The sequence below is a fragment of the Carica papaya genome, chromosome 9 (genome assembly GCF_054855325.1).
Source record: "Carica papaya isolate Zhongbai chromosome 9, ASM5485532v1, whole genome shotgun sequence".
In the NCBI taxonomy this organism is placed as follows: Eukaryota; Viridiplantae; Streptophyta; class Magnoliopsida; order Brassicales; family Caricaceae; genus Carica; species Carica papaya.
Window position 1 is genome coordinate 20988230 of NC_142317.1, and position 13912 is coordinate 21002141.

A 13912-nucleotide genomic window follows, 5' to 3' on the forward strand; every position below is an offset into this window, starting at 1 on the left:
GATCCAAATAGAGGGTAAGAGTTAACATGGACCAAAATATTTGTTTTTTGGTCAATTGAGTTCATTGTCCATTAAAAAAGTACATGAATTAGATTCATAGTATTGTAAAATAGTTTATTTTATATTCTGTGTGAGCGATGCAATTTTGAGAAATTTTTTTTTTAATATAAAGAGATTGAGAAAGATGCACTTTTAATATATCATTTTTGTTACCCATGGTAAATATTGGAGAAGATAATTGGTAAAAACATTTAAATAATAAGCCTATCCCAAAATGAGTTTTTCCCTATTCCAAAACGGACTATAATTTATCTTAAACAATAAATCATACTAATTATTCTCTAGTTTATTCTAAAAGAATTCCATCATACATATACATTCTCTCTCTCTGTATTTTTTTTTTTAATTTTCAACTCAACAATCCATTAAAATAATTAATAGAGAATGATATAAGATTTAATGTTGATAAAATATTTTTACTTAAAAAATTGCAATTTATTCAATTGTTGCATGGCTTTTTTTTTTTTTTTTTTTTTTTTTTCTGGAATTCAACTCTATAGTTTCACTATTATTTTTATTTTTTTATTTATGAAGAATGTGACTTTTTATACTCAATTTTAAGTTTTTTTTTAAAATATTTATATAAGAATTAATCTCAAAATAAATAAATTAATAGTATGTTTAGATATTAAAATAATAAAAAGGTATAAAAGAATTAGTAAAATAAATGACTAAATTATTACATATTTTCTCAATTTAAAAATGATATCAAAAGCATAATTAAATAAACTAATTACATAAAATATAAAAATTTAAGAAACTATAAATGAGATAATTATGTTTTATCTTCTTAAATTTATTTTTTTGAAAATTCATAAATACCATTTTTACTTCATCAAATGCAAAAATAAAAAATCATATATAAATAATAAAGAAATAATTCTGCATACTCAATAAGCAAAGTGTGTGTGTGTGTGTGTGTGTGTGTGTGTGTGTGTGTGTGTGTGTGTGTGTGTGTGTGTGTGTGTGTGTGTGTGTGTATATGTATATATATGCATGTATTGCGTGGTAGAAAATTTTTAAACCGCTTCAAAGCTCTTCTTCGCCGGTGGAAGAGTCAGGTTGGTGTTAAAACCATAAAAAAGAATAAAGAAAGAAAGGGGGAGACTCGAAGCCCCTAAAAATCTCACCACTCAAAGCCCAACTGTTTTCTTTTTCCAATCCCTCCCTTTCTATCCCTTTCTCTTCTTCCTCAAACCCAATTCGATTCAACAAACCAGAATTACTTACAACTCTTCATCATCACTCGCCATTCTTTTGCATCTTCCGACAATTTGAACGACGCCAAATGATTGAGGTTTATCTCCTTTATTTACCTTCTCTTTTTCTTTCTTTTTTTTCTTTTTTATGTTTAAACTTTTTCTTGTTTTGATTTCTTAGGGTTTGCTGCGTCCCCTGTGATTATGATTAGTGTATAATTTTTTTTTTGCTGTTCATAATTTGAGTTAGGAAAGAGAAATAATATGGTCTCCATGCGTCTCTGTTATTTCAGTTCGGTTAAATTGATTGAGGAAGTAAATGAGGATGGGGTTGGCTTTATTTTTAGCCTAGTTCTCGGTTTGGTCTCCGAGAAGAGACGTGGAGAGCAGGAGGCTGCAAATGAATGTTAGATTTTGTACTGCTTAGAAAGTCAAAAAAATTTCTAGCGTTTAAGTTTGTTTGGGTAATTAAAGTTTATGTTGTGCCTTCTTATGTTAGGTGTAGTTAGGTTAATCTTCTTGTTTTCCTAGGAAGAGAGTGAACGTTCATTTCTTTTCCTTTTCATTTTTTCTTTGCTAGTATGGTTTGCCTTCACTAGGAACATAGCAAGATCGGGGCCGTTCTTTTCCTGACGCTATTGCTCAAACCCTTGTTGGGTTTTAGTTGATATACATAATTAATTAGTTTGTATGTTGTTAGCTTGAGCATTATTGTGATAATACAAGTTCTCTTCTTGTTTTCATGTAATTTATGTTGAAGTGTGAGTTTTCTGATATTTTTCATAAGCTAAAACAGAAATATTTCTTTATTGCTTTTTATTTTGGTTAAAATTAGGCCGTTTCAAGTAGATGATTGGGTGCTTAGCCGAGGAAAATGGTGTTGGTAACCCATCAGTTGCAGGTAATTCAAGGAAACTTTGACTTCTAGTAATCTACCGTGCATCTGGAATTATGTTGTGGGAAAAATCGTGCCTGTAAAACTTGCTGTTTATGCATTTATCCCGGATTGACACGTATGAACTTCAAGAGGAAGCTTTCACATGATAAGAATAATTCGGAAATGGCTTTCTATAAAAAAAGAAAAATCTGGAAATAGGCTCATACAATTGAATTGAGCATTATACTATTACGTTAAGAGTCCTTGCTTGGGATAAAAGTAGTCCAGGCAGGTTGCCTTTGACAGCAACACTAATTTTACCCAGAAACATGCTCAGTGGTGATGTTGATTTTTACCCATAATTTAAGTCTGATTTTATTTGCTTGTACTCAATATCATTTCTTTATTGCTAGCAGAATTGGAATGCAGAAGGTTAAACTTTACTCAGTGAACATGTTCCAGTATATCTAATGTCGTCACTGTCCATTTTGTTTGTTCAGCCACACTTTTTCATCATAGAATATAAGGAAATCAAATAAATTGAAGATCGTTAATACATTCCAAACCATGCCCCTCTAATTAAGAATTTTGCTCTTCTCTCAAACGAAAAAAGAGGACCAAGTATGGTTCTTGTTCTTTACCCATGCTGGTGTTTCTGCTCTTTATACCAAGCCCTTGGTTTAGTTTTTGGGCCTGACATTTAAATTTGTGTCTATGGATTAACTCTCATAATGATTTATGTGGCGATAGATTAATTATGAAATGTTTGAGGTCCTGCTTGTTTCAATGAGTTTGTGTTTTCTACTGAAAATCTTTTGCAAACTGCACTCACAATCACTTAACACCAAAACTGTTATTTTTGAAGCTCAAGACTTTCCAAAAAGAGTTCCAAAAGGATACTCCTTATCTTTTTTTCCTTAAAAAGATATTATTTAAAGAAAGCTCACCTAAGGCAATAAAAAAGATAAAGGGGGGCAGAATTGAGGCAAAAAGTTTAACACCTTTACTTCAGATCTAGTGTTTCTTTTGTATATTAAATGATTATGGATAATGCTTTTGGCATTCAGGGTACTCATGTAGCATTTCCTTCTAAATCTTCATCATGGAGCAAGGGGTTGACGTTAAAGCGATACATAACCACACTTCAATTGGTTGGGAGAAAAAACAGGTGTTTGTCATTAAAGAACAATTTCCATGTAAGGTGAGAAATGTCCTTCTGAAATGTACTTATTTCTTATTTATTTTGTTTGATGGCAGAAATGAAAAAATTGGACGTAGTAATTTCTTAAAGTGTTATTTTAAAAGTTTACTTATAGAGTCTAGTTTTACTTGTAAAATAGGAGAACTAAGGGTCCTTGGTTAGAATTTGAGCAAGCTTCAATGGATTGAGGTTGCATTCAGAGAATCTAACTAGTTTTACTTGTAAAATAGGAGAACTAAGCGTTGAGCAAGCTTCAATGGATTGAGGTTGCATTCAGAGAATCTAACTGTTATACTAGAAATGAGCTCCATTTGTTACACTTATAAATGCAGATAATATAAGAATTTCATTCCGCATTTTACATTGCTCTTTTGAGCCAATGAGGTCTCAAAGTATCAAGTCAGAGGTCGAAAGAGTTCAAAGAAAGATGTCATAATGACTATGTTTGATTATTTGAACTTTGTGAGTAAAATACTTTTTAAGAGTGTTAATAAGATGGAAATTTCCTAATTAGCATTAAAAGAACCTTTAATTAAAAAATGAACAGATAAAAGATGACCAAGACATGGGATGAAAAAAGAATTAGATTCTCACATCATTAATTGATTGATGTCTGTGAAAGGAAGTGGCTGGTAAATCTGGAACTATTTCAGTGCTTTTAATGGTAACCATGGACGAGAGGAAGATATATGGCTTTGTATCCCTCATGTCATTGATGGGTTTTATGGGCCTTTTTCCTCAGCGTATTGCTAGGATTCTATAGTCTTGAATGCTTGGGCCTGTTAATGTAATTTGTCAATTTCATCCGAAAGGATTCCCACTTGCTCATGAATTTATTTTGAATTGGGATCTTCTGCCTCAATTTTTGCTGGGGGAGGTCTTTGCTGGATCCAGAATGTGCTGTATACCATTACAAAGCAATGATACAAGGATTTGAGCATCTTCCTTCTCCTGTAATTACAATCTGGATCTTGGGATCCAATTGCGTTTCTTTAGTGATTCAGATTGCATCAACTGAATTTTTATAAGTTTTGAGAGTCTCTGGAATCTTGATAATTAGATACTTGGATTTTATCTGTTTTTGAACTCCTTATTTGGATATTATAATGAAATGGCCCTATATGATTTTGTGCTTTTATTTGTTTTCACATATATTTGTGTATATAACTGACTTAGTTAACACTCATTTGAAGTAACATATTAATTGGTAATAAGGTGTCTAATGGCAGTTCCAGCCATAACTCTGTCCTGAAATATCAGATTGTACTTCATTCTAACCTGCATGTGCAGATTGAACCTTATGTGGGCTTCTGGTATCTCGGGTACTTGCAAAATGTTGACCACTAGTTAAACTCTCTCCCTTTCTCTCTCTCTCTTTCTCCCCCACAACCCCCCAACCCCCCCTCCCCCACTCAATCTCTAGCAGCACAAGTAATCTGATAAGATATTTCACAATAAGCGATAGATGGAACTGCTCTTAGACGATATATGAGCTGGTTAATGGATGACTTTATTTGTAGTTCCATTTATAGGGCATTTTCTTAATGCTGATAAGGTTTAGATTGCATTGTTTTCTTACTCTTTGTATATGTGCTGAACCCATTATATGGGGTTCTGATATCTAGTATGCTAACAAAATGCTGATAAGGTTTAATTTTCTCCCTCTCTCCCTTCTCCCTTTATCTGGGTTTTTGTGAAGGAGTTTCTCTGCTGATATGCGCGACAGTAAAGTCATTATTACTGTCTGCTATATATAGTTATTATATGCCTGTTTACCAGGATTGTCATATGCTGCAAATGCTCCCTATTTTCATTTTTATGGTGATGAGAAGATGCCTTTTGAAATCTTTCCAGTATAATTCTTCATTGTTTGCTTCTATAGTGGTAGGCTATTTATGTCTCCATTTTCATTTTCTTGAAGCTGTTTCTTTGTGTGTTATGTGCAATCAACATGTAATTCATATAACTTGTTTCTGCAGTGTAGGGGCTCCTCGTGTTGTTGGACTGAAGGTAAAATGTTTCAAAATTTCAGCATTTAAAAGTAGTGCCCAACATGATGACTCTGGAAGTCGAGGTCGTGGATCAAAGGTTGCAAAGAATTCTGTTGAACTGTCTTATCTTCCAAAAGATGGTGAAGAGACTACGGCAGAGTCTCCTAAGGCACACAATGTTCCACTTTCTTATGCCACTGAAACAGATGAAACTGTTGCAGCATCCCCTGCTATTCACAAGTTATTCAAGAAATGGTTAACAATGTTACGCACTCAATCACCAAATGAAGTGGTGGATGAGGTTTTGGGGGAAGGAAGACCTCCTGTGAAGATGTCAGAGGCACAAACCGAGACTCAGATCACTGGAAGAGGTGAGATCCTAAAGGCAGTATGGTGCCACTTCTGGTGTCTGGACGCAACAATTAAGATTCCCTTGTTGATATTGTAAGTATTGCAGTTTATATATTTCTCTCCAGTACCACTGTAGTGATTTGCATTATTTCCACTTATATGCTCATCAACGTTATTACAATGGTGTGACTATCTGTGTTACAGTTTTTCCATACGACGGAAGACCTGACAATTGTGTCATTAGATATTAATTGCTTTTAATCACTTTGGTGTTTGCGTGCAGTATCCCTTTGTATTTGGTTGTAAATGTGATCTACGGGGCAGAAGTTTCAAAAGAATTGGCACCTTTATGGGTGTTTGGGCCCTTGATTGTGGTTCTATACATCAAAATGCTCCAAGGATTGTGTAAGCTCTATGCGTACTGCTTTAAGCAAACAGTTAAAATTGTTAAAAGCTTACCCACATACTATTTGATTGCGTACAATTACGTCGCTCACGGGAAACTGAAAGAAGATGTGCGAGCTCGTATCTATCAGCCGGTAGTGGACATGAAGAATTTGGATTACAAAGAGGTGTCAAGAATAAAATTGAAAGAACTCCAAGAATGGATGCTGGAGAAGTATCTAGATTTTGTGGAATCAATATGGCCGTACTATTGCCGGACCATCAGATTTCTTAAGAGGGCTAATCTGATATAGATTTGGCAACTGTAGTTTGGGTTAAGAAAAAAAGGTGTTTTAGGTTGTTGAGAGAGAAATTTTGAAACCAGATCCCATTTTAGACTGGGATCTTGGATCTTTGACTTGAGCGCTCAAGTGGTCTGTGATTCTTTGTAATTTTGAAGGGCAATGTTTTTATATTCATTTAGGCATCTAATATTTATTCCTTAGTAATATTTTATTGCTCCTGCGAGATTCTTTAATGGATGGATCCTTTTTTATTTTGATAACTCATGGCCATCAATATTTCTTATATTTCAATTTTTGTGGAGTATATGCTATTTGGTTATCTTCTGCATATTGTGTATTTAGTTGGCTATCTCCCTTGAAGTTGTAATGGGTATCAAGGAGGATCATTTTTATTTCCATTCTGACTTGTATTCTCTTTTCTGTATAAATTTAAAATTTACCTTAAATTTACATTTAGGGAGGGGAGGGTATAATAAATTTTGTTAGTAGAGAAAAAAAGTTCTGATGAAATTCAATTCAATTCACAGTAATTCATGAGAATATTCAATTTTCTTTAATAAAACTAATTGTGATTTGGTATTTAATTTTTGTATTTATTTACTTATTACCATGAAAGAGGATAAATTTCTCACAAAATAATAGACATTGAACTACAGATTTCATTTATTTTCAATATAGACTAACAATTTGATTTGAGTAAACAGACTTTATTTATGTAATTTATTTGAAATTAATGTTAATATTTATAAAATGATAAAGAAGTAAAAGTGGAACAGTGTATTTTAAAATTTTATATATTTTTAATTAAAACAAACATGAATAAAATCTGATTTTATTCATCATTTTTTGGAATTGCCAAAAAAAAGCAAAGGGAAGAACCAGAGGCTCGTTTAAGACGTGGAATTGTCCAAAACTTGGGCTGTTCTCATAATCTATAAAAACCAGAGAGCCGCTTTCTTCTTCCTCTTCCAACTGCATCAAATTACTACTTCACTCTCATCCAATTCCTCTTTCCCCTCAGTTCCCAAATGTCTTTTTATTTAATTTCCCTTCAATTCAAATATATTGAGTTAAAATCGACCACCATGTATTAATTTGGTCACTGTTAGACTGGAGCTTCCTTAAATTCTCTCTTTCCCCTTCATATATATATATATATATATATGGCTATTAAGCCTGGTTCTTCTTCGTTTTCTTGTTTGGTCGTCTCTTTTTATTCTCCATATCAGTCCAGGAACTTCTCCCAGGTACTGCTTTCGTCCCTCCCTCTTTTTGTCTATCCATGGATGTATAATTTTTCCTTGTCTTTTTTTTTTTTTAATTTTTTTAACTAAGGAGTAGTTCTGGGTTGTGTTCTAAATTCTTGTTCTTTTATTTCTATTATTTCCCATAAATAACAGGCTAAGTTTTGATAGGTAATCTTTTTTAACTAATTCGTATAATGTGGGAGCTGTTTTGTTAACTGAAATTATTAAATGCAGCTTTTCCATGGTTAAAAATGAAACCTTTCTACTTTGTTTAAGTTTGTATGCACTTCCTTCAACCGGAAACCATGGTTCTGTTTAGTTATTGTTAATCCTATTTTAGCTCTAAAAAGGCTTATATTGGTATTTTGAGGACGCTATCAGACTCTGAGACTTTTGCCTTTTCTTTGTCTCAGTAATTTTCGTTCAAATGGTGGTACACTAATCAGTGTTTGCTTAATGGGTTTGATATACCTGTGTTAAGCCCTTCACAAGGTTTATATAATTTGGCATGTCTATCTCGTCTCTTCATGAGGGTTGGTTAGAGGAAAGATGGTAGAATGTTGTGTAACTGGTTTTTGGCATGGGTGTTGTGATTGGCGAGAAAAATGCTAGGATTTTGAAGGATCGATATTCTCCTTTTCTGCTTCTTTGGGAGGAGATGAATGCTTTTTTTTAAATTGTCTTCCGGTGAAGACCCATGGGCTTTTTATGAATTTGTCTTTGTCAATTCTATATAGAAATTGGCTGGCTGTTCTTTCTTGAATTTTATGTGTTTTCCCGGCCTCTTATTTTTTGTTTATTTTGTCTTGTTTTTCTGGGCAACTAGTCCCTCCATGATGCATTCTTTTCCCCTCTCTCTATCTAAATAATACCTCTTTTTCCAAAGAAAATAATAAGTTGGCTTCAGAACTTTGAAAGAGAAACTGTTTTGCTAGGTGGGAATTTGAAAAAGCCCCAGTAGCCTAAAAAGTACAATTCAGAGAGATTGGTGGATGATTAATCTTCCAGTCAAAGCTAACTAAGAAAGGGAGTGATTGGCTTTTTGTATCAGCTCTTTTTGGGATTAAATTGTATGACAAACAATTATATGCTGCTGACTGAACATAGAAAAGACAAATATTTTAGGTGAATTCCTAAACAAAACTTTAGGTGAATGCCTGTTGCATTTTTCCAGGATATCCCTCTTATTCATTATTCAATTTCTTTCATATATGAAAGATGAGAAAGTGAATGATCTTATGAACTTTCATGCATTTGTAAATTATATGTTCTTTTGTAAGGATGGAAAGTTGACTAATCTGTATCCCATGAAAGAGTTTAAATTGTGGCTGTTTTCTAAATGAGGTTAGTCATTTGAGATTTAAGCAAGAAGAGTTGGTGAGAAAATAGACCTGATTAAGCAAGCTACCAAGTACCTAGATAAACTCATTTTTGATAAGGAACTCGTTCTTGATTGAATCCTATAATTTGGCATATGGAAGCTGGCTACTTTGCAGAGTTGTTTTGGAGCTCAGTTCAAAGAATACGAGGGTTGATGGGTTAATTACACTGGTCAAGTCTTATGAGTCATTTGGGTTTGGAGGGGAAGAATATTGATGTTAAAATGTTGTGGTCTGGTTATCTCAAAAAAAATGTTGTGATTTGGAGCTGCTTATAAATTGAGTTTTCTGGGTTTTCTTTGGGCATATCTAGATTGCTGATTGGTTAATATTGGTCGGAACTGGTGGTCTGCCTGCTTATGGAAACTATGGTTTCTATGGGAACCCCGATTTGTGATTTTTCTCAAGTTGAATGATAACATCTTCTTGCAAAACATTTGAGTCCAATGACAATTGGCAGTTTTGTTAAATTACCGTACAGGACTCTCTTATTTGATATGGTCCTAAATCTCAGGAACATAGTTGTTTATGAGGTCTCATGTTTTGTCTGCTCTTGATTTTGAAAATCATTGAAATTAATCTGTTCCTTATCATATTTTTTAAGGAAAAGACATTTTTTTTGTCACAGAGGGACTTGAACTGCTCTGTTTATGAGTTGCCAACATTATTCTATTTCTTAGATATTCACACAACTCCAAGAGACTGATGTGTTGTGGATACATTAATGCCTGTCCATATGTTCGTCCTGCCTGAAGATGCAGTAGCACACAGTCTTTCTCTTGGTCTTTCTTTTAAAAATCCTTTGATTGCTTCTTCCTAGTTTTTTTCTCTCTTTGTTTGTTGGGAGATAACTTTCACCTCCACACTTTTAGCTTCTGCAGCACATCTTTTCTCCCTCAGCACGTGTCCATATTCCTCTCCTTCTTATCACTATTTTTGTATATATATGTGTATATAACGCCCCCAATAAGATACACAAAAAACAACAGCTTAGTTTCTCAAACACAACACTTGTATAATTTCTTGCAAAGATGCCTTGAGAATCTGTTGAGTTAGAAACATGATGCTCGTTTTTAAAATTCTCCTTCAAATCTGAAAAGGAAAATATGTATTCAGAATCGAAGGCAGGTCTTCTCCATTTTATATCTTTTCCATTTGTTGTTGACTCAATTAAGGAAGGTAAATGACATTTTATTGCTTTGAATGAGATGTTGCCCATTTGCACATTTTGTAAAAAACGAGGTTTCCCTTTGTTCTGATTTCTTAACATCTACTTGTCTTCTCACTAGTAGGATAACATTGTGTGGAAATATCTAGCAGCAGTTTTTGTTTATTGTCATGCACAGTGGTATGGTGTGAGTTCTTTTTGTTGTGATTTTACTCAGTGGATTATCTACTCTACAATTTAGAATTTGTTTCTGTTAGAGTAAGTTGTTGATTGAGCCATTTTATATTAGTTTAAGATTTTTTGATAATCGATTCAGTCTATTAGTTGACATAATATCAGAACTAAAGATATGATGTTCGAATCCTGGTTGCCCAATCTCGATTGAAAATTGATTTCGCACAAGGTTTGCTGGGCCTGTGCTTTATGTGAGCTTTTAACCTGATGGGCTTATACGTGAGGGAGCTTGTTAGAGTACATAATCCATTGAGTCATTTCTTATTAGGTTAAGCTTTTGGGATAATGGGTTCTTTCCATTATTTAACAGTTTCCGATGTATAGTAAACCAACAAGTGTAGTGAAGTAATACTAGGTCTATCATCTATGTAGTATTTATTCTGTTGAATGTTTTGCTTTTCATCTTATGTTTGTCTAATTTGCTACAGTTAGACTTACGTTTTGTATTACATTAATCATTCTTTGATATCCAGCTGAGCTTATCAACGAGACAATATAACCACCAGAAATATGAAGCTTTGCAGCTTGTAAATGCTAAAGGTAGCTTTGATAACTTGCAATGCTTCAACAGTTTTTTTGAATTCCTGCAAGTGATAGTGATGTTTGGCCTCCTCTGTAGTTACCCATGGCTACAGGTCTTGATTCCCCTGTTTAGACTGCAACATTTTACTTCTCTGCACATGTCTTCTTATTTTTTCTTTCTGGTGTTATGAGTAGTCAAATTATGCCACTTCATACATGGATCTCTCAAGTTAAGAGCAAGGTTTCCAGAGAGGAAAAATGTGCTACTTGCTGCTTGTGAAGATCAGTATTGTGATGAACTTAATCCTGATGATCAGTATTCTGATGAACTTAATCCTGATGCTTTAGAGCAAGTAAATTTCCAATCCAATGCCGAAATTGTTTCTACGGATGACAGTTCATCTATTCCTCTTGAGGGAACTGATGGAAAACCTGGTTTAGTGTCATTCTACAACCGGCCATATAAAAGACAGGACGATGTCAGTTCTAATGTGCAACGGACTCAAGGCAGCCCACTGTGGTTTCTCGGTCCTGCTGTCTTGGTAGCCTCTTTCATTTTCCCTTCCCTTTATTTGCGCAGGATATTGTCCACTGTGTTTGAGGACTCTTTGCTGACAGGTAATTGCATTTCCTTATGTTGGCTTGAGTTTTGTAAGCCTAAAATTTATCATGGTGAAGAATGATTTATTGGGGATTAATGTTACTTTCTTCCCCTAATAGATGCTTTCTTTCTTTTTCCTTGAGGTTATTTATATGCATATTCCAAGGGCTGTTTTGTTTGTGCTGCCGTCTAGAAATTTCAATGAGTATAAGCAGGATCTGTTATTGAGTTGGATGGAGAAAAGAAGAGAGTTGGGTCCCTGAAATTATTTAGTGGATAAAATAAAAAGGAGACACCAAAAAATGAAGGAAAGAAAAAAGTTTTATACTATTCAAGTTGCCATTGGCGGGAGAAAATTCAGTCCTATATATGAATGTGTTTCTTGTTCTTCAGAAAATTTAGGTAATACATTCCACATTCACTTTATGAATTCCTTTGTGATTGAATAGCATTTTAAGGATCAAGAACTTGATGGAATACCTAAGAATGTTTGAATAGTATTATGAATATGAAAGAAGATGCAGCAGAGATGGACGATTGAGAATACTGAAACTATATTTTCCTTAACAATACAGGTGCAGTATTTGGAGAGAAGTGTACAGGGAACATGTAGAAAATTATTGAAGGTTAATATGGAAGTTAATACCACATCAACCTGAAAGAACAAGAGATTTGAAAATAGATATAGCTAACTTATAATGATTTAAGGTGGACAGAAAAATGTTGTCCATGGATGTATGATCTATTTGGGATTGGATGCCAGATTGTTAGCTTCTAGAATTACTAATTTATTAGCTGAATATTTTCGCAAAATTTCCATATTCTTGGTGTATTGCTTTTTATTCTTAGGATAATATTGATTCCTTATTTGAAGAATCTTTCCTTCCCTCTATGTAGATTTCCTCATACTATTCTTCACCGAAGCCCTTTTCTACTGTGGCGTTGCGATTTTTCTTTTCCTCATAGATCATCTAAGAAGGTCTGTGCAACCTGATTCTGCTACAAATGATGACAGAACATTGCCTTCTCAATTAGGACAAAGAATCTCTTCTGTTGCTACCCTGGTGCTTAGTCTTTTAATTCCAATGGTGACAATGGGTTTTGTCTGGCCATGGACTGGCCCGGCAGCATCTGCTACACTTGCTCCTTACCTGGTTGGTATTGTTGTTCAATTTGCATTTGAGCAATATGCAAGGTATCGAAAGTCACCTTCTCGGCCTGTCATTCCAATCATCTTTCAAGTAAGACACTATCTTTTATCTTACCAGCTTTCCACTTGTCTTTCTTTTCAGTCAGACCATGGAAAAGAAAAACCTCAAATAATATTATCCTTCACAAAAAATTTTAATGTACTTTTTACCTTCTGATAAATCAGACTTTTTTCAATTGTGCGTTTATTCATGGGTCAACTGGAACTAGAATGTTCAATATTTAATGGTTTTTAATAATTCTTTTCCTGCTGGGAATTCATCTTAGTTGACTTTATATTTCACTGGGAGACTCTAAAAGGGTCTTTTCTTGGCTTGGCTTATCTTTTAACAGATTTATAGATTACATCAACTGAACAGAGCAGCACAACTGGTCACAGCTTTGTCATTCACAGTTAGAGGTGCTGAAATGACTGCTCATAACATGGCCATAAACAGCTCTTTGGGTACACTTTTGAATGTTCTGCAGGTCCTTGGAATTATCTGCATTTGGTCACTTGCAAGCTTTCTTATGAGATTCTTCCCTTCCACTACTAGGATTGCACAGTGAAGTACGAATTTCATTTCCAGATTGTGATCTAATTTACAGAGTAAAGACTGCATTTTGTCTTGGTTTTGACAACTTATAAATTTATGCGACTGACTCAACTGCATTGGTGTCAACTTGCGACCAAGTGGAGCTGGGTATTTAATTAGTCTGAAGCATATTAAAAGGCTAAGCAGGATAATTTGATCGAGGATGTTAGCGCAAAAGAGAGCAAAACCAGCCGGGATTGTCGTGCTTGCTATTTTCTGGTCTCATTTGCCAATATCAAAATTTTGAACAATTATCTGGAAGCTTGGTAGAATTTGGATTTCATTTTGCATAGATTGGCCTCATTCTCTACAGAGTGTTAATTCTTTTGTCAATTGTGCTCCCGAAGTCCACCAGGGTGATTAAGACAGTGACACTGCTGAAATTTGGCAGTTATCTTTCTTTGCCTATTAATTGATGGAATTTAATCAACTAAAATAAATCAGTTGAATTCTTACTAAATTCTTTCCTGCATAAATGTCTTTATTGGACTTTATTCCTTATGGAGTACAAGAAATGATGATGTGCCTTTAAGATGTGTTTTCTTTGTCATCTTCATCCTTATGTGACAGTAATTTACTCCGCAAAAGAAGCAAAGTTTGCAGTATTTA

The 13912-nt window shown here is 34.1% G+C and overlaps 2 protein-coding genes across 2 annotated transcripts; both read left to right on the forward strand.

Moving 5' to 3' along the window:
- Positions 1-1217: 1217 nt before the first annotated feature.
- On the forward strand, positions 1218-6515 carry EMB2759 (embryo defective 2759). The gene is made up of 5 exons (XM_022033345.2): positions 1218-1357; positions 2095-2160; positions 3204-3337; positions 5317-5772; positions 5963-6515. Exons 2-5 carry the CDS (start codon positions 2134-2136, stop codon positions 6375-6377), a joined length of 1032 nt encoding a protein of 343 aa, XP_021889037.1. The 5' UTR covers positions 1218-1357; positions 2095-2133; the 3' UTR covers positions 6378-6515.
- A 697-nt stretch (positions 6516-7212) lies between these two features.
- LOC110808007 (uncharacterized) lies at positions 7213-13763 on the forward strand. The gene is made up of 5 exons (XM_022033335.2): positions 7213-7615; positions 10870-10936; positions 11114-11536; positions 12417-12760; positions 13062-13763. The coding sequence occupies exons 1-5, from the start codon at positions 7532-7534 to the stop codon at positions 13275-13277; spliced, it is 1134 nt and encodes a 377-aa protein (XP_021889027.1). The 5' UTR covers positions 7213-7531; the 3' UTR covers positions 13278-13763.
- The last annotated feature ends 149 nt before the right edge of the window (positions 13764-13912 follow it).